Here is a 24,526-nt window from a genome sequence, read left to right as displayed (position 1 = left end):
TCTCAAGCGCTGCCACGGTGTAAAGTTATGTCTGCTGTGATTCATCAGGTCATTAACAGGCTCTAACTTTTTTGAACCTCCTTAACTTTGATGCATCTTTGCAGTCAGTGATCAGGCCTGATTACCTTCATTTATCTAGCAGCTTAGGTCTGGAGGTGTCAGAACAATAATGGTTTTATTGTTCTGCCTTTACACACCACCCACGAGGGTCTGACACAAAACATCCACGATGTTTCACTTGTATGAAGGCGGTTTCACAAAAACATTTAGAAATCAGACTCGTCTTAAGAAAGGTCCCCCTGTTTCAATACTTGGTTTAAATACTTTGTAGTTGATGATTATCTGAAGTCTGGACAGAGATCACCAGAGTCTGAGCTTCCTCCCTGGTGGTTTACCGGAGCCCTGCAGCCCCCCCGTGTTTGTGGGACTCTCTGCCTGCAGGTTGGTCTTCGGTAACTGAAAAGATGCTCCACTGGGTTGAAATCAGGCATTTGACTAGTCCCTTCAAGAATATTCAGTTTCTTTGTCTTCAAAAAGACGAGTTCATAGCGAATAAATGCATCCTATTCAACTGGAACCAGCACAAACCCCCTACATTTAACCTGTTTAAACAAACCTTGAATGAAACTTTGCGTTTGGAAAAACGCACGTACACTCTAAAAAATAAGGGGGGTGTTTTTCTGAGAATATTGCAACCGCTTATGGACCTCTGACATTCATCCAGCATGGCTGGCCATTCCAGGACTCTGTGCACAAAAGAGACATATATGCACTGTGACCATGTTTTATTTGATTTGATTATTTTTGTATTTGATTTACAAGTTGTCCTTTTACTTTAGGTAACCATGTCTTCTTTTATTCTTTTTGTTTTGATTTTGCTTTGTTGTTTTTGTCCTGTATGTCTTTAAAATGCTAAAAACAAATAAAAATATAATTGAAAAAAAAAAAGACTGGAGTTGCTTTCCCTGGCATGTTCGGGGTCATCACCCAGCTACGCTGCGGTTGTATTTGGCTGAAAGTGAGCAGAGTTTAGACCCGTACTCGTCCGATTTCGTCTCCCACTTCTGCAGCAGCCGGATTCATCAGATCCTTCCAGTTTCTGAGGAATCATCAATAAGCACCAGCGGACCGGTTCCACTGGCAGCCATGCCCATACCATAGCACCGCCTCCGCATGCCTGACACAAGATGTGGTCTGCTTCAACCTTTGTTTTTCCTCTCCCTACTTTTCTGTCCAAAGAAGCTGATTCCAGAACATGGGAGGCTTCTTTTAGGTGTTAACTGGTCATTCTGTTTCCTGAATGTTACCGGCCGGTTGCAGCTTGTTGTGAATCCTCCTCTCACAGAGTTAGACAGCGTCTCTCCGGAGAGTCGTTGGCCTTCATCAGTAGAGGAAAGCATCCACTTTGGTTGTCCTCCGTTTTCTTCCTCTCTTTGGGAAACCAACCGTTCATGTCGTCCGTGAAGGCGGGAGACTTTTGCCTCTCAAGGGCTTGGAGTGGACACAGTGGGACTAGGGATGGGAATTGATACAATTTTTACGATTCCAATTCCATTTTCGATTCTGCTTACCGATTTGGTTCTTTAACAAATCCCTTATCACTTCCCATTTTGGAAAAAAAAGGACAACAATGAGGCAAATGGTGCTAATGTGATAGGGAGCGTTCACCTGTTAGTTACCTTCAGTATTATTGGCCAAGGACATGCGGACGTTGCAGATGCGGCTGGAAAATGCAACATTCCTTGATCATTATTGCTGCTGTGTGCTCAAATAGTTTTGCATGTTGGTAGCATTTCCTCCCTTTGACGAAATATTCACTTAGCAAGTATTGCAAGTTAGCCTGTGCTCATCTTTCTTACATGTCCATGTCTACTATCGGCTGCTGGCTCACGCAACATGCGTGATGACGTCACTACGCTGGAATTGAAAAGGGAATCGTTTGAAAAATATACAAACGATTCCAAAGAATTGAAACACTGGGAACCGGTTCTGAACAAGAACCGGTTCTCGATTCCCAGACGGGATGCTGACCTGTTGAGAAGCAGGGTTACATGTTGCCATGGCTACGGACAGAAACAAAGCACATCTCATGCATGGTCAGTCTGAAACTCTTGCTGATCTTGTTGGATGTTTTACAGTAACGTTGTGGTCGGCGGGTCCTTCGGGCTGCGAGAGGCTTTTCTCCTTTGTTTGTGTATAGTTCAGCGTATTCAGCCAGGGAGACGCAGATTCACACACTTTCATCTCTGCCTCTGCTAAAGTAGCTCTGGTGGACGTGGAGACGCTGCTCTGTGTTGGCTGTGTGGGTGAAAGGCTGAATTCTACCTCATGGAGAGCCTGGAGAGGTTCACGTTTACGGGCAGCTGGGGGTGTTATGTACAGGCAAGATACAGGGAGATGACTGGTTTGATTGTTTCTCTTTCCCTACCTGCATGGGGGAAGTGTTTGAAGTGTGTTTGAAGTGGGTGATGTTTGACTTTTGGATGGTAAAAGGTGCAATGAAGGACATTTTCAACTGTCACTCCTTGGGTTTCTGCTCTCTCTCTCTTTCTCTCTCTCTCTCCCTCCCTTACCGTTTTTTTTCAACTTTATTTTAATGATGGCCTCCTTCACTCCCATAAACAGATATCAACATCTTTATTTGTCTCAAAGTAAGGAAGGGATCTGGAAAATTATTTTCTTCTTGGGTTGATGTTCTTTTGTACGGAAGAGTATTAGGGCCAGGCAGGAGAAAAATTAAAATGATATTTTAGAGGAGGAAGATTTGTTTTCATTATGCACTTCGAGAAAAAAGTCGAAAAGTCGAGATTAATGTTGAAGTAGAATTTCGAGAAAAAAGTCGAAATGTTGAGAAAAAAAGTCAAAATGTCGAGAAAAAAGTTGAAATGTCGAGAAAAAAGTCAATATTTCGGGAATAAAGTCGAAATGTTGAGAAAAAAGTCGAAATGTTGAGAAAAAAGTCGAAAAGTCGAGATTAATGTTGAAGTACAATTTCGAGAAAAAAGTCGAAATGTCGAAAAAAAAGTCGAAATGTCGAGAAAAAAGTAAAAATATCGTGAATAAAGTTGAAATGGGGAGAAAAAAGGCGAAATTTGGACTTTATTCACGAAATTTCGACTTTTTTCTCGAAATTGTATTTCAACATTAACCTCAACATAACACTCTCAATTTTTTTTCCTCTTCCCTAATACTCTTCCGCACTTTTGAGCTCCTGAATTTGTTTGAAACGGTTGTAATTCATAAGTGTCAGATTTTGGTGAAACTTCTTAAATAAAATCTGAAAGTCGACATTTGATCACACCTCGATTCTTGTATTTCAAATCCATCTGGACCTCAGTCTGGAACCAGTCTGGACCCCATGGACCGGGCTGGCCCTTTACGCGCCTGCGCGCTCTCATTTCCGTCTTCATTAATAAACTAATTGGCCATTTTGTTTTGCATTAGCGTTGTGTGTTCAGCTAATCTCTTCCACTTAAATGCTTGGAAATTTTCACCCCGTCATAACGAGATGGGAGAAGTAGCACGTCTCTGCGTTTGTGCCACCTGCATGAGAAATGGGGTCGTTTAGCCACCTGCGCCCATTCCCCCCTAATAAACAAACACACCAATCTGAACACAGACTGGATTAAAACTAAAAACTTTTTAATGACAGGAAAAAAAGTGAATCACCTGGTTCGTTCATATAAAAGCTCTCCAGTATTTCTGACACTGGAATTAAAAGTAGAGAGTTGGGGAGAAAACGCCAACCAAAAGTTTTCAGTTAGGCTACACATCTTTTTTTTTTTAATTAGTTTTTTATTGATTCTTAATGTTTTGCAAACATCACTTCACAATGCAAAAAACAAATAGCCACACTGGAAAAAAAAAGACAAATTAAAGTCCTGTTAGGAGTTGCATTCCTTCTTGGCCATTCTCTGTTTCGTCTTCTGTATCTAATAATCCTTCAACAGTCTTAGTCGCTGTTCCAGGTATTGAAAAATGTCACTTTCATCCATTTGTCTTCCAGCTGCGTTTCTTGCAGTCTTAAAACGATGTGTCAATATTTCCATTGTATAGATTTCCTCTATTATCCCCATCCATTGTTCCGGTGTCGTGCCAAAAAGTGATTGCCTGCCAGAATCTGATTTCTCCCCTGAAAATGGGTCTTTTTACCTGCCAAAAATTGATTGAAGGCCAAATACAATGAATGAAAGGTTGTGTCCACCTAACTATATGATTTGATCTCATTCTTGAGCTTCATAATATAAACACTAGAGCTCACAGGATTGCTTTTAACTCTTTTAAAGGACCATTACAACACAAAATAGGCCTTTTCACCTGCGAAAAATTTGATTGAAGTCCAAATACAGTTAATGAAAAGTTGTTTCTGCCTAAATATGACTTGATCTCATTCTTGAGCTTCATAATCTGAAAATCTGACGTTACAGCGCTATCGCTTAACGGGCTGCGGTGCGCGCTCCCGCGGCCACAAATCAGCAGAAATCAGATTCTGGCAGGCAATCACTTTTTGGCAACACCTGATTCGGAGACTCCACTCTACCCCATTTCCTTGTGATATAGTTTTTTACCCGCTATTAACAATATTTTTACCAGGTATCTATGGCCCTACATGCACATTTTCCTCTGTAAAAAAATCAGTTACACATCTTAGCTGCTAAGTATTTGGCTTTGAATGAACCCTGTAAACAGGATCTGCCACTTCCTGAGAGAGCAGTTGATTCTCTGGGAGTAAAGGCTGATTTATGGTTCCGCGTTACACCTACGCAGAGTACGGTGCGCTCCGCCGCGTACCCTCGCCGTAGGCTACGCCGTCGATGTAACGCGGAACCATAAACCAGGCTTAACTGCGGCCCCTCCAGGGGAGCTGCGTCAGAAGTCTTTGTGCGCCTCGAGTGCGCTCCTTTTCAGCGCCGCACAAAGAGGGGCCCCCACTTCAAACGCTGCTAATGAAACCTAATGACTATTAGATGGAGTAGAGCGGCCCTCAGCTCTGCAAATAAAATGCAAAGTGGGATTTTTCTGGAAACAATCGTCGCATGAGCTGCAGCCTCCGCACTAGAGCTTGGGGTTATTTGCGCCCTCTGAGAACTTTCACACCTTCTCCAGGCGAGGCCCCGGCCCCCGTAACGAGCCGCTGAATCACAAGGATGAGCAACAATAATCATGCATTTATTCATCACCGCAGACTTTTGACAAAGGAGTCTCCAACATTTACAAACGACAGCTGTCTAACAACCCAGTGTGAAACCCTTAAACGGCTCATTTGTTAACCCAGTTTTAATATTCACCTATAGGGGAATTTATAATTGAGTATTGGGTCTTTTATTCAAATCAAATGGATCTTTTTTTATTGTTTTTGTTTAAATAAAATAGGTAGTTGGAGTTAAAGCTGGTGAGTTTGCCTTTTAACCCCAATTGAGACTTAAAAAACTAAAACTAAAAACTATTTATATGTATATGGGTCAATGATGAATAAGGATTTTCAACAGGTCAATTTTAAAATAATAATAAAAAAGAATATCTATTGCGGTAGTTCAAACATTAAGAATGTTGTGTACACATACATTCATATTAAAATTTTAAATTAAGTGATTTCAGAGTTTTTTGTTAAGATGAATTGGCACTAGCCTTAAAAAAGTCATGTGGTGCAACCATGATTCATATTAAAATAAATGAATTTCCTTAACATCTTGAAATCTTTTCAGTATTATACAAAAATGGTTGTTTTTTTTAATGGTCGCGCCACATGATATTTCCTAAAATGTAGGTCATCAGTCAAACTTTGTTTGTATATTATGATGGAAATATAAATACAAATCTTTTGCAATCTTACACACTACAAGATACTTCAGAAATCATAGAATTGTAAAAAAATCAGTTTTTCAGAAAATATAGGCGTCACGTCATTGACCCATATATATATACGGTATATAAAATCAGTAATGTTAACATGAACTGAAACTGTCACCCATGCTACATACATAAGGTATTTTCTTATTACTAATGCAAATGTATGTGTTTTGTATAAATATGATGCAGGACAACTTTTAGAGATTCAGAAATGAAGGTGAAGGTGAAGATGAAGGTGTTGAGTTTGTGTCCATCCGACTTCTCTTCACCTTCCTCGTCAGCTGGTTAGGTTTAGGCATTTAGAGAATAGTTTCCCTGTGAATAAATCTGTGTTTTCAGAGCACATTATTTGGCAACAAAAATAAAACTGACCATTTAAAAAAACACTTTCTTGTCATTTCTGCATTGTCTGTTTTCATTCACATTTAACATGTGAATCTTAAATTTGGGGCTTTGAAGTAAATTAAAACTCCTACTTGGAGTATTTGCAGAAGTTTGCACCAAATTGGACCAGCGTTTCCTGGTAAAACTGGAAACAGCTGATGAGTTTCACCTAACAGCTGAATTAAGATTTAGCTGCCACTTGTTTGTAATCCCTGGATGTGTGATCCGTGTGCAGTCTTAATCCTGTTTTACTGTCTGTGGAGGAGCTCCACGGGATAGTTACACTGCTACTCTCTGCAGTTTTATCGTGGATTTATTTCTGTCTCATTTTACTACAAGCCTTTTTTTCTCATTACAGCCTGGCAGCATTTGCAGTATGTGGAACATCAGGGGTTGAACAGAAGAACCAGGATTAACGACTACTTTTAAAAGGCCTGTTTTTCCTTTTGTCGCCGTTCCATTTCTTGACAGTGTGTTAAAGTGTTTTTTCCAAATGGAACAAAACAACATAACAAACATTGAAAATAATCACATATTAAGTAGATATTCTCATGACAGAATTGCCAAAATTTTAGCTGATTTTAGACAAAAATGTACAAAAACAAGCAGTACTCGAGTTGAGGGGGGATGAGGGGGGATGGCATCCCCCCCTGAAATAAAAACGGTCAAAATCATCCCCCACTTTCCATCCCTTATGTAATTTCATCAATGAATGTGGTTTTACTGCTATTTCAAAATTTAGAAAGCCAGAAAAATAACACCAGACAAATAACTTATTTGACAATTTTCACCTGTTTCAAGTAAATTTTCACTTGAAATAGGAAAATCTGCCAGTGGGACAAGATTTATCTTCTCATTACAAGCAAAAAAAGTCTTTTTTCAGATTTTTCTACTTGTTTCAAGTGAAAATCTACTTAAAACAGGTGAAAATTGTTTTTTCCAGTGATGAGTCTTGTTTTAAGTGTAATGAGATATTTTTACTAAAATTAGACATTTTAACTAGAAATAAGACAAATATTCTTGATAAGATTTTGAGTTTTTGCAGTGATCCATTTTACTTATCCTGTGAAGGACAGAGTCATATTGATAAGTTCAGAAAACTGTTTTTTATTGTTGTGTTTTGATGTATTTGATGTAAGCCCAGTGGATATTTAAAGCTTACAGAAGGCTGCATTTAACTGCTGCTATGTCATTTCTGCAGTATTTCTGCAGGTGTTTTGGTCAGTGCTATTATTTGTAATATATTATATTATTTGTAATCCACACAAATTATCTGTCCCCATATGATAAAATCCACCACCCCCCCTGATTTTGTTTTACAACTCGAGTAATGGATACAAGTATAAACCGTTCTGACACTGAGATGAGTTAACATGTCTGTTCCAGCTGACTTTGATCCAAAGCTTCCCTCCAGCCCCTGCAGGATGTGCAGACGCACAGCCAGAGCTGGCGCGCTTCTGTCCGTTCAGGTGCCCTGTGCTAATTGAGACGATGATCCCGGCCTCCCCCCAGGACTTTCCCAGGCCTCTGGCTGCTTCTGTCTGTCTGTCCCTCAATGGGATTATGGGGGGCTGTAGAAGGAGGGTGAAGAGTGGGGGCTCTGAGTCCCATTTCAAGTTGATCACATCAGAAAAGGCTCTCCAAGGCCTTTTTTTTAACCCAAATTCTGCTTCTTCAGCTGTGTTTAGCTGTAATGGAGCTGAACTAGGACATCAGGACGGAGCAGGACAACAACTCCTCCTCATGAACCGGTACTCTTAAACCCTTTCAGCTGCTCTTTACTTTCTCCCGCACATCTGCTGCCAACAACAATGGCATTGAATTTGAACATCTAAAACTTTTTTATGTGCTTAAATCAGTTCTTTCAGCAGTCGTCTACCGTGATTTTTTTTTTACTTTTGGAAAAGCAAACGCCAAAACACAAAAGAGAAGAGTTGTTTTCCTGAATGTATTTATTAACCGCTCATTTATGTACCTTGTTGTTGCTGAGTGGTAAAGAATGAAGACAAAAAGCATCTGTGTGTGTGTGTGTGTGTGTGTGTGTGTGTGTGTGTGTGTGTGTGTGTGTGTGTGTGTGTGTCTCACCATGCCATTATCAACCAAAATGAATCCAATACTACTACTAATAATAATAATAATAATATGTTTTAACACAATGCCAAGGGGGCAAGACATAAGTTATTGTCTTTGAAAAGCAATTACTGCTGAAAATCAGTCTGGAAGGGGTTCTAAAATGATTGCATTGCATTTACCTTTACTTATTTAGCAGATGCTTTTAACTAATGCAATGTTAAATAAATAAATAACCAGGTATACAGCCATCCCATGAAAGGCCTGTAGGTCACCGAAGGAGCTGAGCAGTGCAGCAGAAAGGTAAACCTTTAAATGCAGCTGAATAAAGTGACAGGTGGACAAGTTGAAGGTTGGGAGTCGTATGTCAGGAGAGAAGGTCAATTCAGAAAACAAGACTATACAAGATAAAATCACAGGGGTTTAGTGTTGTTCATGTGATTTATTTTTTCTAAATAAATAATTGTGAGAAATAAGACCTTATTGTTTGCCTGAGGTTGCATTTGCCTGCAGATCCATTATGGTGCAATATTATCTACACACACACACACACACACACACACACACACACACAAAGGTTAGAGGGATACTAACGTGTACGTGACTCACATGTCATGGCAGATTGCCTGCATCGTCCAGCAGTCTGGATTTGTTCAGTTTATACCGTTAATCAGGATTCAGCTCCAACAGTCAGATGTAAAGTTATCTTTGAACTCAAAAATGATTAAACTTTGCATAGCGAGACCTCTGACCTGCGTCATGTCCTCGTTTACCCCCGATAATAATCATTCTGCTACTATCTCAGTATGGCTGAAACTATGAATTATTTGTTGAGACAGCATATTTCATGAAACAACTGCAGTCGTCTGTGTTTAATTGGAGCGGTTTAGGCTTGAGTACCCTAACAAGCTGCTCTGACTCCGACATCTACACACTGTGATCCCTGGTGTTTCATCCCTGGTGTCTGCCAGGTCTGGCTTCAGCAGAGTGTGTGAGTGTCTGCCTGCATGGAAGCCGTGACGCTGGTAGTCAGCGGAGCAGAGAAAGGCCTCCCGCCGGCGGTGGGCGGGCGTGTGGGAGCCCCGGCCTCTGAGAAGCAGGAGAACAGGCGTACTGACCATTTAAATGGATTAAATAGTGAGACCTAAAGCTGCAGCTCTGAGACGGACTGACCCCTGTCACCCCAGGTTACAGATATCCCCCCTAATCCCCGGGCCGGTTATTTATTTGGTTAGCTTAAATCAGAGGGGAACCTCAGTCTGTTCATGAAATCAAACGTGGGAGGAAATGTCTCCATCATCGTCACAGCGAGTCAGAGGAGACGAGCAATAAGGTCAGAGGGGCACAATAGTTGTCTAAAACCCAGAAGAGTATAAGTGGAGCAGTAATCATTCACAGATGTGTTTTCTTTCTGCAAAAGTTCAATTATTATGAGACAAATCCGTGTCTCATCACATCTAGTGGACCATCAGGTACTGTGATGTGAAAATAAAGATATAGTATTATTTCAACATTTGCTTTTTGTCCTTTTTTTGTTCAAAACGTTTAAAAATGATCCGGATTGGGGGAAAATAAATGAACTGAAGCTAATATGAGGGGAAGATTTGCTGTATAGGTCTAAGACCCCGTCCTGCCTGAGACGCAGATGAACAAAAAACCAAACATATAGAACAGCTTGATCATAGTAACTTCCCTGAAATGTTCAAATGAAAATCAGACCTCTAGTTGTGATTCTGATGCCACCTAACCTCTAAAAAGGAAGAATTAAATGCAGCAAGATGGTAATCAATTCGATAAAATATATTTATGAATGGCAGTTCATATATAAATCAATACATGAAGTGAGCACATAAACCACATGGGGTAAAAAATTAAATATATAACTATACATCTATTAAATATTGATAGTTGGAGAGAGCAGCCTCCTTTCTCAGCAGTTTATGTACAAAATGTCTTTTCATCTTCAAGTCCTGCATGTTGAGTGGCTTGTCACTGATCAGCAGAGCCGTCGGAAACTTCTATATCCACATCGGAGTCGGAGAACTCCTCATCCTCTCCACCTTCATCCCCGTGGCCCTGGGAGCCGGGGCTCTTCACCGGAGCAGCCAGGCCCAGTTTGGCCAGTTTGGCTTGTTGCTGCTCCAGGCTCTGCTTCCTCCACTTGATGCGTCGGTTCTGGAACCAGACCTTGACCTGAAGAGAGAAAAAAAACAAAACAGGTCATGTGTATGCTCAGAGGTGTCAAGTAACGAAGTACAAATACTTCGTTACCTTACTTAAGTAGAAATTTTGGTTATCTATACTTCACTGGAGTAATTATTTTTCAGACTTTTTAATTTTACTCCTTACATTTTCACGCAATTATCTGTACTTTTTACTCCTTACATTTTAAAAACAGCTTCGTTACTCTATTTCATTTCGGACTTTAAAAAAAAAACTATCCAGTTAAATTGCTCCATCCGGATAGAGTGAATTTGGTTGTGGTTGGATGAGAAGTATAAACATAATACCATTCCGACACCCTATTGGTCTGCTCTCTGAAACACATGTTAATGCTCAATAGTACACATATATGGTTCTTTAATATAGTTGCATTCTACTAAGATGCATTCATTTTCAATGGCTTTTGTCCTTAATGGCTTTTTCCCCCTTACATTACTTTTACTTTTATACTTTAAGTAGTTTTGAAACCAGTATTTTTATACTTTTACTTGAGTAAAAAACTTGAGTTGATACTTCAACTTCTACAGGAGTATTTTTAAACCCTAGTATCTATACTTCTACCTGAGTAATGAATGTGAATACTGAAGACACCTCTGTGTATGCTGACACAAACTCAGCGTCTTGTTGCTTGTTCTCCAGCAGATTTCTCACCTGGGCTTCTGTGAGCTGCAGAGCGGAGGCCAGCAGGAACCGCTCCGACCCGACCATGTACTGTTGCCGTGCGAACTCCTTCTCCAGCCGGGACAGCTGCTCGCTGGTGAAGCTGGTGCGCATCCGTTTAGACTTCCCGCCTTTGGTTTTGAAGGAATGCAGCCCTGCGTTGACTTTGGACATTGAAGCTGTAAAAATAAGAGAAGACAATTTAATCCCACCGTCAAAATGACACGGTGTCATGCTTGGGTAGCTAAATGTACCTTGTGCGTAAAATGTACCTTGTGCGTAAAATGTACCTTGTGCGTAAAATTTACCTTGTGCGTAAAATGCTCCACGACACGATGCCTGGTAGGTGAACGGCGGGCAGCAGTAGACCGAGTATCCAGGCTGCGTGTGGACTGCGGGGTGTGAGATGTTTGGATTGTAGAAATACGGTGCTGGAGGCATCTGTAAAGCAGCGTGTCCAGGTAGAGGCGGCGCGGCCGCTGCAGGGTGGAACTTCACCCCGCACTGCGTGGGACTGGTCCGACCCCCGAGCCTCTCCTCGGGTTTGGCCAGCAGGGCCTCGATGGTGAAAGATTTACCGCTGACAGGCTTCGTGGAGGACAGGCATTGACCTCCGTGGACCTGCGGGTACGGCGGTGCCGGTGCGTAATTACGCACGGAGTATCCATAAACTTCCAACGGTTTCATCGGTGCGTGCATGTTTTAAAAAATTGATCTGCTGGGTGTTTCTCCAAAAAAAACAAGTTGCTGCTCCAGGTCCTGCAGGAAGATCAATGCTGCTCCTGTTGGGAGAGGCCTGATTTATACCCCGGCCGCGCACGGAAGTGTGAACAGCCCCCCATCGATCCTTTGTCTTTCCAAGGAGAAGATGAGAGGGACCAACATCCCGACAACGTATCCAATTAATTGGTGGAGTTGTACAAGCTGGGATTGTCAAACATCCTAACCCTTTGAATGACGAGGCTTTTGAAAGTGCGCTGGGGGGCAGGGGACGCCTGAGATTTACTGGCCAACAAATTCTTGCATGGATCTTAAGTCCAAATGTAATCATTACCGCTGGGAAAGCCTTGATGTTACTAAATCATCTTATTTGGAGCTTTTAAGTCCTGGCTGGCGACAGATGCTTTAAGCAGCGTAACAAGCCGCTTCAGCATTGGAAACCGACTCTGAGCTGCACAATTTACAGAAAATCTGTTGTTTTTTTTAATTTAATTTAATTCATAAAAAAAAAAACATCTTCACTTCAAAACACTTTAATGCATTTTGTCGTGTCTGTTCATTTCTGAACTCTCTGCCAGAATATCTTACAATAGAGCTCTGCGTTTTTCCGTCAATAGTTTGCAATCTTTTCCTATAAATTCATCTTGTCTTTCAAACGTCTTCCTTTAGCAGAATAGCGCGAATCTTGAAAATACGTCTCTGTTCCGCGGGTCAGGTGGGATTATAGACTGTTGTCTTTGCCAAACCTCAACTCCTCTTATCTCTTTGCACCATAATAATCCGCAGGTTGATCCAATTTATCCTTTGAATATGGCTATTCAAGTGAAGGAGGGCTTTATTTGATTCCCAGCACAACCCGCTGCTCTGACTCCTTAAACCTCCGAGCAGACTCACTTATTGTTCATAAATACAATCTAAGATTGAAATGACACTAAGTCTGCAGGAAGCTTTCACTGTACACCTGTATCACACGTGATTTCTGCAGCAAGACATTTGCTTTCTTACACCGACCAGAGAAAACCACCTTTTTTTCTCTCCCTCTTTCAACTTGGATGATTGCCAGCTCTGCAAACTTTCCAGGCTCATTTCCATCATTTGGAAGTGGCAGAGAGCGTCTCCAGAGTTTTAAGTAACTGTTAAAACACATTTAAACAGCGGAGCGAAGCGGCCAGTCCCTTTGACCTGCGCGCCCTGTATTGATTCTCCTCGGATGACACTAGAATGTCTAATGAAGAAAGCAAACACAGACGCTGTCGACCGGGGTTTGAACAATGAGGACGCGTCTTCAAGGACCGGACCACCCACCCAAAGGTGCTGTTTACAGGAACATCTCTGTCCAGAGCAGCTCAGGGCTGGGAGACCAGATCAGAAGTGAGTTTTATCAGTCACTGAGAAGACTTGACATGGTCCCAGTTTGTGAGAGAGGTAGAAACATAATGGAAAAATAGAACTATAAGCAAGTTTATTATAGCACAATTCAAACAAGGTCATTCAAAGTGCTTTACATCAACATTAAAAGCACTGCAGCAAGACACAATTAAACAGTAAATGACAAATAAAATGAAATAAAATGATGAACGAATGAATGAATGAATGAATGAATGAATGAATGAATTAATTAATTAATTAATGTTTATTTCGGTACATTTGTAACCGAAAAGGTGTAGGTAGAAGCAAGACTTATATATATAAACCCATTTTACTTACTGGTACTTTACATTGGTTACAGCAAATACAAAAGTGCAAAGCTCAAAACTTTGAAATGAATTATCAGTAAAGTCAAATATCCTATCATAGCAAAATAAAGAAAGGCACAGAGCTCAAAACCCCAAAATAACTTAAATTTGCCATCATAGCAAAAATAAATAGCACATGGCTCAAAACCCCCAAAAATAAACTTAAATTCTCATCATTGCAAAAATAAAAAGTTGCGCAAAACCCAAAATAGAAGAAGTAAGAAAAGAAGTTGGCAAACTTAATTTTCCATACCATAACGAGAAATTACGTCATTTTTATAAAGTCTTTTAAGACTGATAAGAAAAGAGGTAAAATAATAAAGAGCACAAGTTGTTAAAAATAAGGGCAGTAGAATACAGCAAGTATTTAATTTAAGAGTACGCTTGAGTAAACAGTAATGTTTTTAACCCTGATTTAAAGGATCTACAGTTGCAGCAGACCTCAGGTCTACAGGAAGTTTGTTCCACCGGTGAGGAGCAGAATAACTGAACGCTGCCTCACCTTACTTGGTTCTGGTTCTGGAACCACAACAAACCAGATCCAGATGAAGCTCAGGGGTCTGGGAGCTTCATAGGAACTAACAGATCCAGATGAAGCTCAGGGGTCTGGGAGCTTCATAGGAACTAACAGATCCAGATGAAGCTCAGGGGTCTGGGAGCTTCATAGGAACTAACAGAACAACCATGTATTTTGGTCCAACACCATTCAGGTCTTTGTAGACCAGCAGGAAGATTTTAAACTCTATCCTTTGACTCACTGGAAGCCAGTGTAGTGATTTCATGACCGGTGTAATGTAGTCCAGTTTCCTGGTGTTTGTACGGACTCTGGCGGCATATATTGTATCTGCTTTTTTATTTCTCAAGTGCTGAAGTTGTTTTACATACAAATGTTATTGGAACATTGAGTTTTCTCATGTTTATTTCTTTATTTGTTACACTGCTACAAAGGGACCGAAGACAATTTTCCGAATCAGGGTTCAGTGGGTTAATACAGTGTTTTGTGATAGTAGAAAACTCTGTGAACTGGTTAAATGTATATTCAGCAATGAGAATAAACTTCAGCCCAAGTGGCACCTGACACAAATCCCCTGCGTTCTCCTCGGACACTTGACCATCTGTCTCAGCTCCTCTGACAAAACTGGACCCCAAAACAAAAAACAAACCAATGCCCACATTTGTGTTGTGTGGGAGTGCTTGCTCTTGCTGCTGCTGCTGCTGCTGCTGCTGCTGGTCGTGTCTGCTTTGTGTATTGGAGCCAGACGAGGAATACATGCAGCTTTGTCCTGCAGGGCTTCTTTTCATAGTCATGGCTGTGAGAGAGAGGGAGCTGAGGCCTCGGGGCTCAGCGGGTCGTCCCCTCCAAACGAGCCTCTCAGCAGAAGCTTCAAACTCTTCTGCAGCCTCTTTACTGCCATGCAAGCACTGACTCTTTGCTTTTTTGTACCAGTGTGAGGTTTGTTTGAATTCAGAGTGATGCACAACTCCAGAGGATGATAGATCCAATATACGAAATCATGCAAAATAACAGAATTGAACATCACATCCACAGGCTGCTTGCTATTTTCAGACACCGGCAGGTTTAATGGCCCGTGTTGCATTAAGTTGCAATTTATTTCTTTATTTATAGGATCCCCATTAGCTGATGTCGCGACATCAGCTATTCTTCCTGGGGTCCCCAATGTAATTTAAAAGAACATAGTCCACACATACACACATTTATCGCTGTTACAGGTCACTGTAATACCGAGTCATCATATACACAAACAGCAAACTTTCTGTCTAAAATACATTATTGGTACAAAGAATGCATCATACAGTCATTACAATACCTCAAGTAACCCGCAAATAAATTCCTGTAATAAATTATAGCATGTGATATATTTCTTACTCATTTAATTTTATGTAAATAGTCTTTTACTACCTTTTTAAAACTGTATTTTGATGTAATATTTATATATTTATATTTAACTGTGTTTTAAAAAGTTTGTTCTTGGCTTAGGTGCCAGTAAATGATTATAACATGATTGTCTGGTTGGATATTTATTGACATTTCTAGTGAACACTATCTGATCTGCGAAATATTGTGGTTTTTTACTATTAATCAAATTCCTCATGAAAGTAAGGAGACTTAATTTTAATCTGTCTACAACCAACAGTCATGATAAATGTTGATGCATTAATAATAATACAAAAGCATAATTGGGCTAATATATTGATTCCAACTTTGAATGTGAGATAAATTCAACCTTATAGGTGTCAATCTTATTTATTTATTGCAAATCTTCTCCAGTGAACGTGTGAGCTGAGAGTTAAAGCTTTTGTCTGCACACTGAAACTACAAAATCTAAACCCTAAGCCTGAATAAATATCCTCCAGGTCAGAGTGTCATGTTGAGGCGAGCAGGACATCTGCAGCACGGAGAAACTCTCCTGTCTCACCTTGAATCTCAGCTCACACGTGATTGAACGAGACAAAAGCATGAAGAAACACCGTCATCATTATTATTACTGAGTTGAAAGGGGATCTTTTTCTCACATGCTCGACACATTTAACATGCACTGTGCTCTCAGCCTTTCCCCTCCACACACACCCATCACTAATGAGTTTATGAAGCCGTTTGCAGAACGATCCAGAACGACGGGCCTTTGTGGGCTAGCAGATTGGGCTGACGGCTCATTAACGTTACCTGCTGGGCCTTGGCCCTCACCTTGACTGTTCAGTACGGGCAGGTACTGGATGTGTCTGGTTTCATTCCACATTCACGTTCAGCCTAACGCTGAAACCAAAACCTGCTCAGAGTTTGGAAGAGGTTTTTTTTTTTTACAGCTTTTTTAGACAAGGTGTCTGTTTTAGCGCTTTTCCTGTTAAAGACAATCCACCAAACTCAGAAACAATCTCTGAAACCAGTTTCAGTGTCTCACCTCCTGGAAGGAAGCTCCCGTGTCCTTCTACTTCTACTAAACTTCATTCACCACCTTTCCACTTTGAATGAAATCAAATACAAACACAATTTATTTCAACTTTAAACTTATGATATAAACACACACACACACACACACACACATATAGTCATTTAGTCACATGCATACACACACACACACACACACACACACACACACACACACAAACACACATGCATGATCATATACATACACACACACACACATAGACATACACACTGGCTTGTTCACCTGCATGCTGGCTCTCTAGTTTTTGGGTTTAGGTAGCGGTAGCGATAGCTTAGCTCAGACTGCGATCAGATCTCAAGATTTAGGTCGATTGCCGTTCGTGTTTTGGATGGCTCCGTGCCGGTTTCGTGCTTTGTTTGTGGTTTTTTTTGTTGCAGATTTCCAGTGCTTGACGTGTGTCTCCGTGTGTTCCTGCTTCCTGGATTGGCAGTGGATGTCGTCACCCCCCCCCCCACCCCCCCCCCCCAAAAAAAAAAAAAAAAAAAAAAAAAAAAAAAAACACTGGGTTTGTATGTGTATATTTATGTATGTCTACGCATATGTGTGCGTATATATATGTATATATTACATATAGTAATAATGCACATATATACACTTTTGGTTTCTACCGTCATGGTATCAATCAATAATATGTGTGCAGACAAGGTAAAAAAAAAAAAAAAAAAAAAAAAAACTTATGATATAAAAACAATGAGAGAAAATGTTGTTTTATACAGAACAGACTTGTTTCTCTATAACATTACTCATTTTGTTATTTTTATTCAGTGTAATTTAAAAGGCCATTTTAAATTCTTTCATAATAAGTCCCAGTTCTGATTGTCACTATAATAATTCTAATAAAATTAGATGCTTTAACCTTTCTTTTGCTGAGGTATAGATACAAGCTATAGGTTAAATAAAAACAAAGCTCAGGAAGCCCAGAGTCACACATTTAAATGAGTTACAGAAGTCAATCATCCAAAGTTGTAGAACAAAATAGAATAGATCTTTATTGTCATTGTCACCAAGTAAAACGGAATAAAAAAGTGCTCTCCAGTCAGTGCATCATATATGAAATAAAATAACTAAAAAATAAATATCTATATATATCTAGACACATTCACCCCTCTACACATACATGAACACAAGAACATTACAAGAACTTTCATCAACATACAATATTTGTTATTGCACATTAGCTCCTGTTTTTGTTAAAGGTGGTTATTGCTGTTTGGTAAAAGCTGTTTGAGTCTGTTTGTCCTTGTTTTCATGAGTCTGTATCGTTTCCCAGACGGCAGCAGTTCAAACAGTGAGTGTCCGGGTGTGAAGTGTCTTTTATTATATTTTGGGCTTTTTCTGACAACGGGAGTGGTGGAGGTCTTCCAGTGTTGCATTCATGCCATGTAACAGTCCACCATGATCAATCAGATCATTCAGACCTGTTAAGATGTCCTGTCAAACCTGATATCAACCAATGGCAACGCAAGAGCTGAACGTGTTCCAGGAAGGATTCAGATCTGGGCCCTGTCCCAATACTCCCACTACCTCTCGTTTTCATCCCTACCCCTAAATTTTGCACGTTCCCGTGAGGGTAGTGGTGTCCCAATTCCTCTTTCCACCTAGGGGTAGTGGAGAAAACTAGTGTACTGGCTATGAATCTGTCCCTACGGATCGAGTGATTTCCGATCCTCACTAGTTTTCTAGGGACAGAAAAATTTCCCAGAATGCTTTTCGTCGTCATTTGCAGACTGAATCAAAAAAAAAAACATGGCGGACATTTCTTATTTTTTAGTGAATAAAATCAATATTTTGATTTAGTTTCTGCATAAAAATGCGTTTTGATTACATTTCTAGCGAGAAATATATATTTTACTTTCATAATTTTCACTCAGTGAATGAACTGATCACTAGTTTGCCCGTTTGCCGAAGATCACGCCAGAATAAAGGTGATTTATGGTTCCGCGTTACACCAACGCAGAGCCTACGCCGTACGCCGTACCCTACGCCGTAGGCTCTGCGTCGATTTAACGCGGAACCATAAATCAGCTCCGGAGCCGGCAGGCAGAAATCTCGAAATTTTCGGAGCAAATTTCTTAACAGGCGTAGCTACAACTGTTAGATTTCATCTATTAAACTAACATTTATCTTCCTAAATGATTTATTTCAGCCAGCAGTAATTCTCCACAGAGCTGCAGGTTTCTCCCCCGGGACGACGGCGCAGGTTGACCAGGCGATCACGTCTGTACGTGAGCTGTTTCTGCTGCTGCTGCTCCCCGGACCGGCGGCTCTTATCATCGCCGAAAACATCGGGTCAAATTTCTTAACAGGCGTTATTTGGATAAACTGAGCCCAGGTTGGGGATCTTAACGGTTACTTTTACGCCTGAAAAAATATTAAAACTTAATAAAGTGGCATATTAACAGCGCTACAGCTGAAATTAAAACAGCTTTTGGCTCTCAGCTTCCTGATTTTAGGGGTGGTGCTAAAAGTAGGGTTAGTGGGAGTATTGGGACAGACCTGGGAAGATTCAAGGGCCCTAAAATCTGTCCCTTCTTTTTTAGGGCTAGTGAAAGAAAGTAGGGGCAATTTTGGGATTGGGCCCTGGTCACTCAGGAAACTATTTAACGCCGTTCAGGACACTAGTTTCCACATTATCCCTGTAGACTCCCAGAACACCCTGGAACGGATTCAGGGACCATCTAATAAACATCATTAGCTGATGCTCATTGGGTTTCGCACACAAATGAGCAGAGTGAAGCTCTTTGTTATTCGATGTCTTGCTATTGTTGGTGGTACATCTGTCCTCATATCCTCCACATGTTAATGCCAGGTGTGGGCGGATGCGCTAGGGGCTGCAAGGCCACTCGGGTTCAGATTTCACAGGATGCATTTTAATGCACATTACATACAGGGCCTGACCAGAACAAGCTACCGACGTGTCTGAACATGTGCAGTCTAGTTCTCAACTACGCTCATTCAAAGGGGCCCGATGTTGCACGGCGGTTTCATGTGTGACACAAAAATCAGTCTTCTGGAACAAAGTCTGCCGGGTTTTTTACTGCAGACACTTAAATATTCTTCAGCCGAAGATGTAGAACCAAAGTTTTACACAATGAGGTAATAAAATGATGAATAAGTTATAGCAGAGCCTGCTGGCCGCGTACAGCCTGATCAATGTGGTATTTTCCTGGATTTTACTGTATCAGGATTTGACATTTTAATCCATCTCACTCCCTCAGTCTATAGTTTTTTTTAATTATTGAATTCAAAATCATTTCAATTTTGTAGGTAACAATTTTTCAATAATTATTCTTCTCATCATCATGAATACATTAGGTAAGTTTATGTATTTTCAATTTAGTGGTTTTATTTTATTACCCCCACACACACATTTTGATTATTAGGTTGGCAGTAATCACTCATCTCTGAGTGAGTTTTACAGTTCAACAACTGAATGTTAATCAAACTACTTTCAAAAGACACATAAGTGAGTTTTTCCTTCCAGCCAACTGGATCAGTCCAGACTTCTGACCATCGACCTGTACAGCCTTTTTATGCACATTCTGAACATACAACCTATAAATGACTTGTAATGATCTCATCCACGGAAGTGGAAACATATTTTTTAGGCTTGTTAGCTTCTCTTTAATAACTATATTAACTGCCAATTTTCTGCAAGCACGCCGTTCTAACTCAAAACTGCTTCAATTGATGTCGCTTCGGTGCCTAACGAAGGTTTGTGCCCTTTACCGTCTGATAATGACCTACGATTGTCTTACCTTCCTGTAATCCAGCCAATGTTGGATGATATTGTTCTGTTATTTTGTCGTTTTGCTTTCTTGCTATCATTTTAGGTGTGTCGTGAACACAAAGATCTATTGATTAACTCTTTAAATTAAAAAAAACTAATTTGATAAAGGACTAATAAATAATAAATATGGTTATTTTCATTGCTTACAGGTTCATATTCTTACATATTCTTTTTAAAGTTAACATATTACATCAAAACATTGCATGAATTTATTAGACAGAGTTTATATTGTACTTTTTAATCATTATGTGATAATGCCAGTTTTTTTTTTTTTTTTTTTTCTGTTTCTGGGGATCAGACACGTCTAAAAAGCTCGGCCTGGACTCTGACCAGCACTGGAACCAGTACAGACACAGATAGGCAGCAGCACACGTCTGATGAAGTACCTGATTTTACTTTGAAGGACCTCTCTGCGTTTTTCCACTAGTACCTACTCAGCCCGGCTTGACTCACCTACACTTGGTTTTGCACTTTTCCACCAGGGGTCTAACGTGCCGAGTAGATACTTTTTCTGTATCTATTCTGCCGAGGTTCTAAGCGGCTGAGTCGGCTGTATCTGACATCATCACACTACAGGCCACCGATTGGAGTCAGGAGGAGGAAATCAGAGAAAGAGACTCTGACGGATTCTTGTTCATTTTATTCAACCAGCAATGTGCAAAAGTCTGTTTCATGATCCAACTCTGAGGTGCAGATGTTTATAAACCTGGTGCTGAGGAGAGAATTAAAAAGGGATCTAGACGGGTGATAAGGAACGATCAGATCCACCAGGAGCTCTGTCTCTTCATAGCTGCTCACGGCTCCAGTTGACTTTTCAGCAGCACAGAGACAAACTAACAAAAAAAAAAGTGTTGCCGCTTGAAGCTTCTCATTCTTTAAAGCAGCGCAATGTCTCTCTCACTCTCAAAAAAGGGGGGGAGGGAACAATTAAATACATAAATAATTAAATAAAATAAATGAATAATGAAAAATTGGAAAGCCTCTCCTCAGCGGGCAGACCCCCTCCTCTGGGTCTGGGAGTTGCCCAGAGTAGGAGAAGCACAGGAGGTCGATCCACAACGGGCCGGCAGCCTCCTCTGGGTCTGGTTGCGGTCCAAGATGCGATCCCTCCTGACTCTAAATGACATCTAACAGAACTAACAAAATTAATCAGGAGGGGTAGTGGGGGAAAGGGAATAGGGGAAAATAAAAAAAAAAGAAAAAGAAAAGGGGGAGAAGAAAAAAAATAAATAAATAAAAAAAAAAATAAATAAATATATATGTACTTATATAGTAGGGGGGGGTTTCCTTTCACTGCCGTCCTACTTGCCTCCTGCTGGGGCTCCCGGTCGGGCAACTGAAGTCTGGTGGGGGCCTCCTGCTCGCTCCCCTGACACCCCGGTCTGACCTCACCCCTCATTGCAAAACATAAATGACCAATTCTAACTCTAATAATTATTACTGGCATTATCATGATATATTGTTTCATATTATTATATTTAAGTTATGAAATCTCTTGGCATGTTAAACTATAGTATTATATTGTAATATATAATAGTATGGTGATATAATTTGGTTATATGTTATAATATTTTATACAAATTATGTTATATTAGGATATTGCTATATTTATATGATATCATGCTACACCACTCTATATGAAAATTGTTTATTTGTTCACTTTCGAATCAATATTCTCAATTTATGTACCTATTTTCATCACCTTATTTACACTCAAACACGGCACGCATGCACACACACACACACACATACACACACACATACTGATGCTGTCTTTTGTCATCGTTTGCACTGTTTGTTAATAAAAAAAAAAAAAAAAAAAAAAAAAAAAAAAAAAAAAAAAAAAAAAAATAAAGCAGCGCAATGTAACTTTCAGCTTTTGTTGATTTTGGCGGCTCCTTTGGTCAAAAGCGGTAGTGCTTTACCAGAAAGAACACGACATTTCCATTAAGGTGGAAAAGTTACATAGTGCTGCTTTAACTTGATATGGAACACAAGCCACTGACCCAGCAGCACATCTATCATCTACTCCATGTTCTACAACTTTAGTGTTGTTATCTTCTCCGTTTAGATCACACAATCAAATACGTCACAGCAGCTTCACTCCAACCTCCTACTTCTGATCCAGGTGCTGAATTGTTATGGAAAAGAAACCAGGCCGAGCTGAGATGAGTAGAGCCGAGTAGGTACTAGTGGAAAAGCACCAATAGAGACATGAGAAGAGCTGGTTAGAAGCTTCATTTCCGGTTTCAGCTCAATGGTCCAACTGGTCCAGCTGTGAAATGAGCTGACGAGCTCCGGCGTTGAAAATCACCTCTTTTGGATGTTTGTTTGCAGATTGTGTGTGTTTTTCTTTTGCATGTGTGACAGGAGGGAGGATCTCCTCACTGCAGCTCGCTTCTAACATTAGCATCGACACCGTTGCTGTAAAGACTACTGCATGAACTACTCACCTCTCCACTCTCTTAGCCACGTAGAATCCTCCACCACTCACAACAATAATCGTCCACATCATTGCCATCTGAATGAGGGATTAAGTGCCATGCTAATCAGGCCTGACTGACAGGACTGACATGCTGCTCCCGTCCCAGGAATACAGGGAGAGTGTATTTGAGCTGTCTGACACGACTAGGCCGTCCCAGTACTGCAGATGAACAGTTCATATATAGATGTGCAGAAAAGGATACAAAATAATGTGAATAGAAGCTTTGTTTGATCTGATTTGTCAAAGTTATGTCATGTATCAGGCGATGGAGGGAGTTTTACAGTTAGGTGCATTTGGACTGTTTGGTTTAAGACAGCTGCTCCACAGCAAACATAAAATAGTCCAAAAACCAAGTTCTACAATGTTCATTGACTTTTTTGCGATGGCAGCATTAATGCAGAACAGTACACGGAGATTTCAGAGCAGCATATGATGCCTTTAAGGCCACATCTCTTTTGGGGACCCTGAACACTTGCATTGCTTGACATGCTGGAAATTGAAACATAGGTGGTTATGACTGTTGTTGAATGTATTTTTTTCTTTCTTTTTTTCTGTATTAGATCAGTTGTGAAGTTCTAGACTACAAATGAAATGAAATTGTGGACTGCTTTTCAGACTTTTTGACGACCTCAGATGAACTCTTAAGGCCCTGACACACCAAGCCGACTGTCGGCCGTCGGGCCGTCGATGAGCGTCGGTGCGCGTCTGTCGGCCTAGTTTCCCCAGGTGTGTCCCGCACGTCGCCACAGGTCAGCCGCCCGTCGGCAGCTTTTAAGCCGGTCAAACAGCTCCCTCTGTGATTGGCATCAGGTAGCGAATCAGTGCAGGTTTCGGGTAAGCTCCTTGAGCTGTCGCTGTTGTATCCATGATTTCACCCATGTAGTGCGGTTTCTTCTTATTTTTCGCCTCCGCCTCCTCTTTTCTTCTTCCACAAGCTGAAGGCCTCGGCGCTGACAACGCCAGTGCCAATTCTTTATTCTTACGCATTGTGGTAGCGAGAGTGGTGTGGAAATGTGGTGTGAATATGAAGCCTATTTGTTTTGTTTACGGCTTCCCAGAGCTTCCGGTTTTCCCTTGTTTTTGAGTGAATACAGACTACCGCTGCCTGCTGGTCTGGAGGGGAATTACCTCTCACGCATGTGCAGAACGTACGTGCTAGTTGCCGTTGGGTGTCATCTTTGTGGTCTGTCCAAGTGCTTCTTTTTGAGACCGACCCAGCCCGACACAGGCGACGCGAGGCGACACAGCAGTCGGCCGACAGCGGGCGACGTCGGGTTGGTGTGTCCTCGGCTTTAACTGTGCAGTGTTTTAGTTTTGTTTTGTGTTCTCATTTCAGTGTCTTCATTTTGTGGAATGTCTCTGCTTTTTTTGCAGAGTATTTTTTATATGATATTCTCTTTATCTAGTGGAAATGTATTTGGTTTGCTTTTATTATGTTATGTTTAGTACTGTATTATTTTAAAATGTTGGCAGACCCCAGGAGGAATAGCTGCAGTCATGCTGTAGCTAATGAGGATCCTAATAATACCGCTGTAGAGAATGTAGAGAAAAAAGGCGAAATTTCGACTTTATTCACGAAATTTAGACTTTATTCTTGAAATTGTATTTCTACATTATTCTCGACATTTCGACTTTCTTC

At 40.7% G+C, this 24,526-nt stretch overlaps 1 protein-coding gene across 1 annotated transcript; it reads right to left on the bottom strand.

Moving 5' to 3' along the window:
* Positions 1-1,339: 1,339 nt before the first annotated feature.
* On the bottom strand, positions 1,340-11,886 carry noto (notochord homeobox). The gene is made up of 6 exons (XM_061744291.1): positions 11,496-11,886; positions 11,179-11,366; positions 10,298-10,497; positions 9,240-9,393; positions 7,673-7,805; positions 1,340-1,491 (listed from the first exon to the last, which is right to left on the bottom strand). Exons 1-6 carry the CDS (start codon positions 11,884-11,886, stop codon positions 1,340-1,342), a joined length of 1,218 nt encoding a protein of 405 aa, XP_061600275.1.
* Between the last annotated feature and the right edge of the window lie 12,640 nt (positions 11,887-24,526).

Source organism: Cololabis saira, chromosome 16 (assembly GCF_033807715.1).
Source record: "Cololabis saira isolate AMF1-May2022 chromosome 16, fColSai1.1, whole genome shotgun sequence".
Lineage (NCBI taxonomy): Eukaryota > Metazoa > Chordata > Actinopteri > Beloniformes > Belonidae > Cololabis > Cololabis saira.
Note: the sequence above shows the minus strand (reverse complement) of the source record. Positions and strands in the feature narration are given on the sequence as shown.

Excerpts from the sequence above, each read along its gene's own strand:
- noto (XM_061744291.1), bottom strand. The coding sequence starts at position 11,886 with ATGCACGCACCGATGAAACCGTTGGAAGTTTATGGATACTCCGTGCGT. Across the intron at positions 10,498-11,178 it reads TGCAGCTCACAGAAGCCCAG|GTCAAGGTCTGGTTCCAGAA; the intron begins GTGAGAAATCTG and ends TTCTCTCTTCAG. Across the intron at positions 7,806-9,239 it reads ATGAAACACCAGGGATCACA|CCCCCCATAATCCCATTGAG; the intron begins GTGTGTAGATGT and ends CTCCTTCTACAG.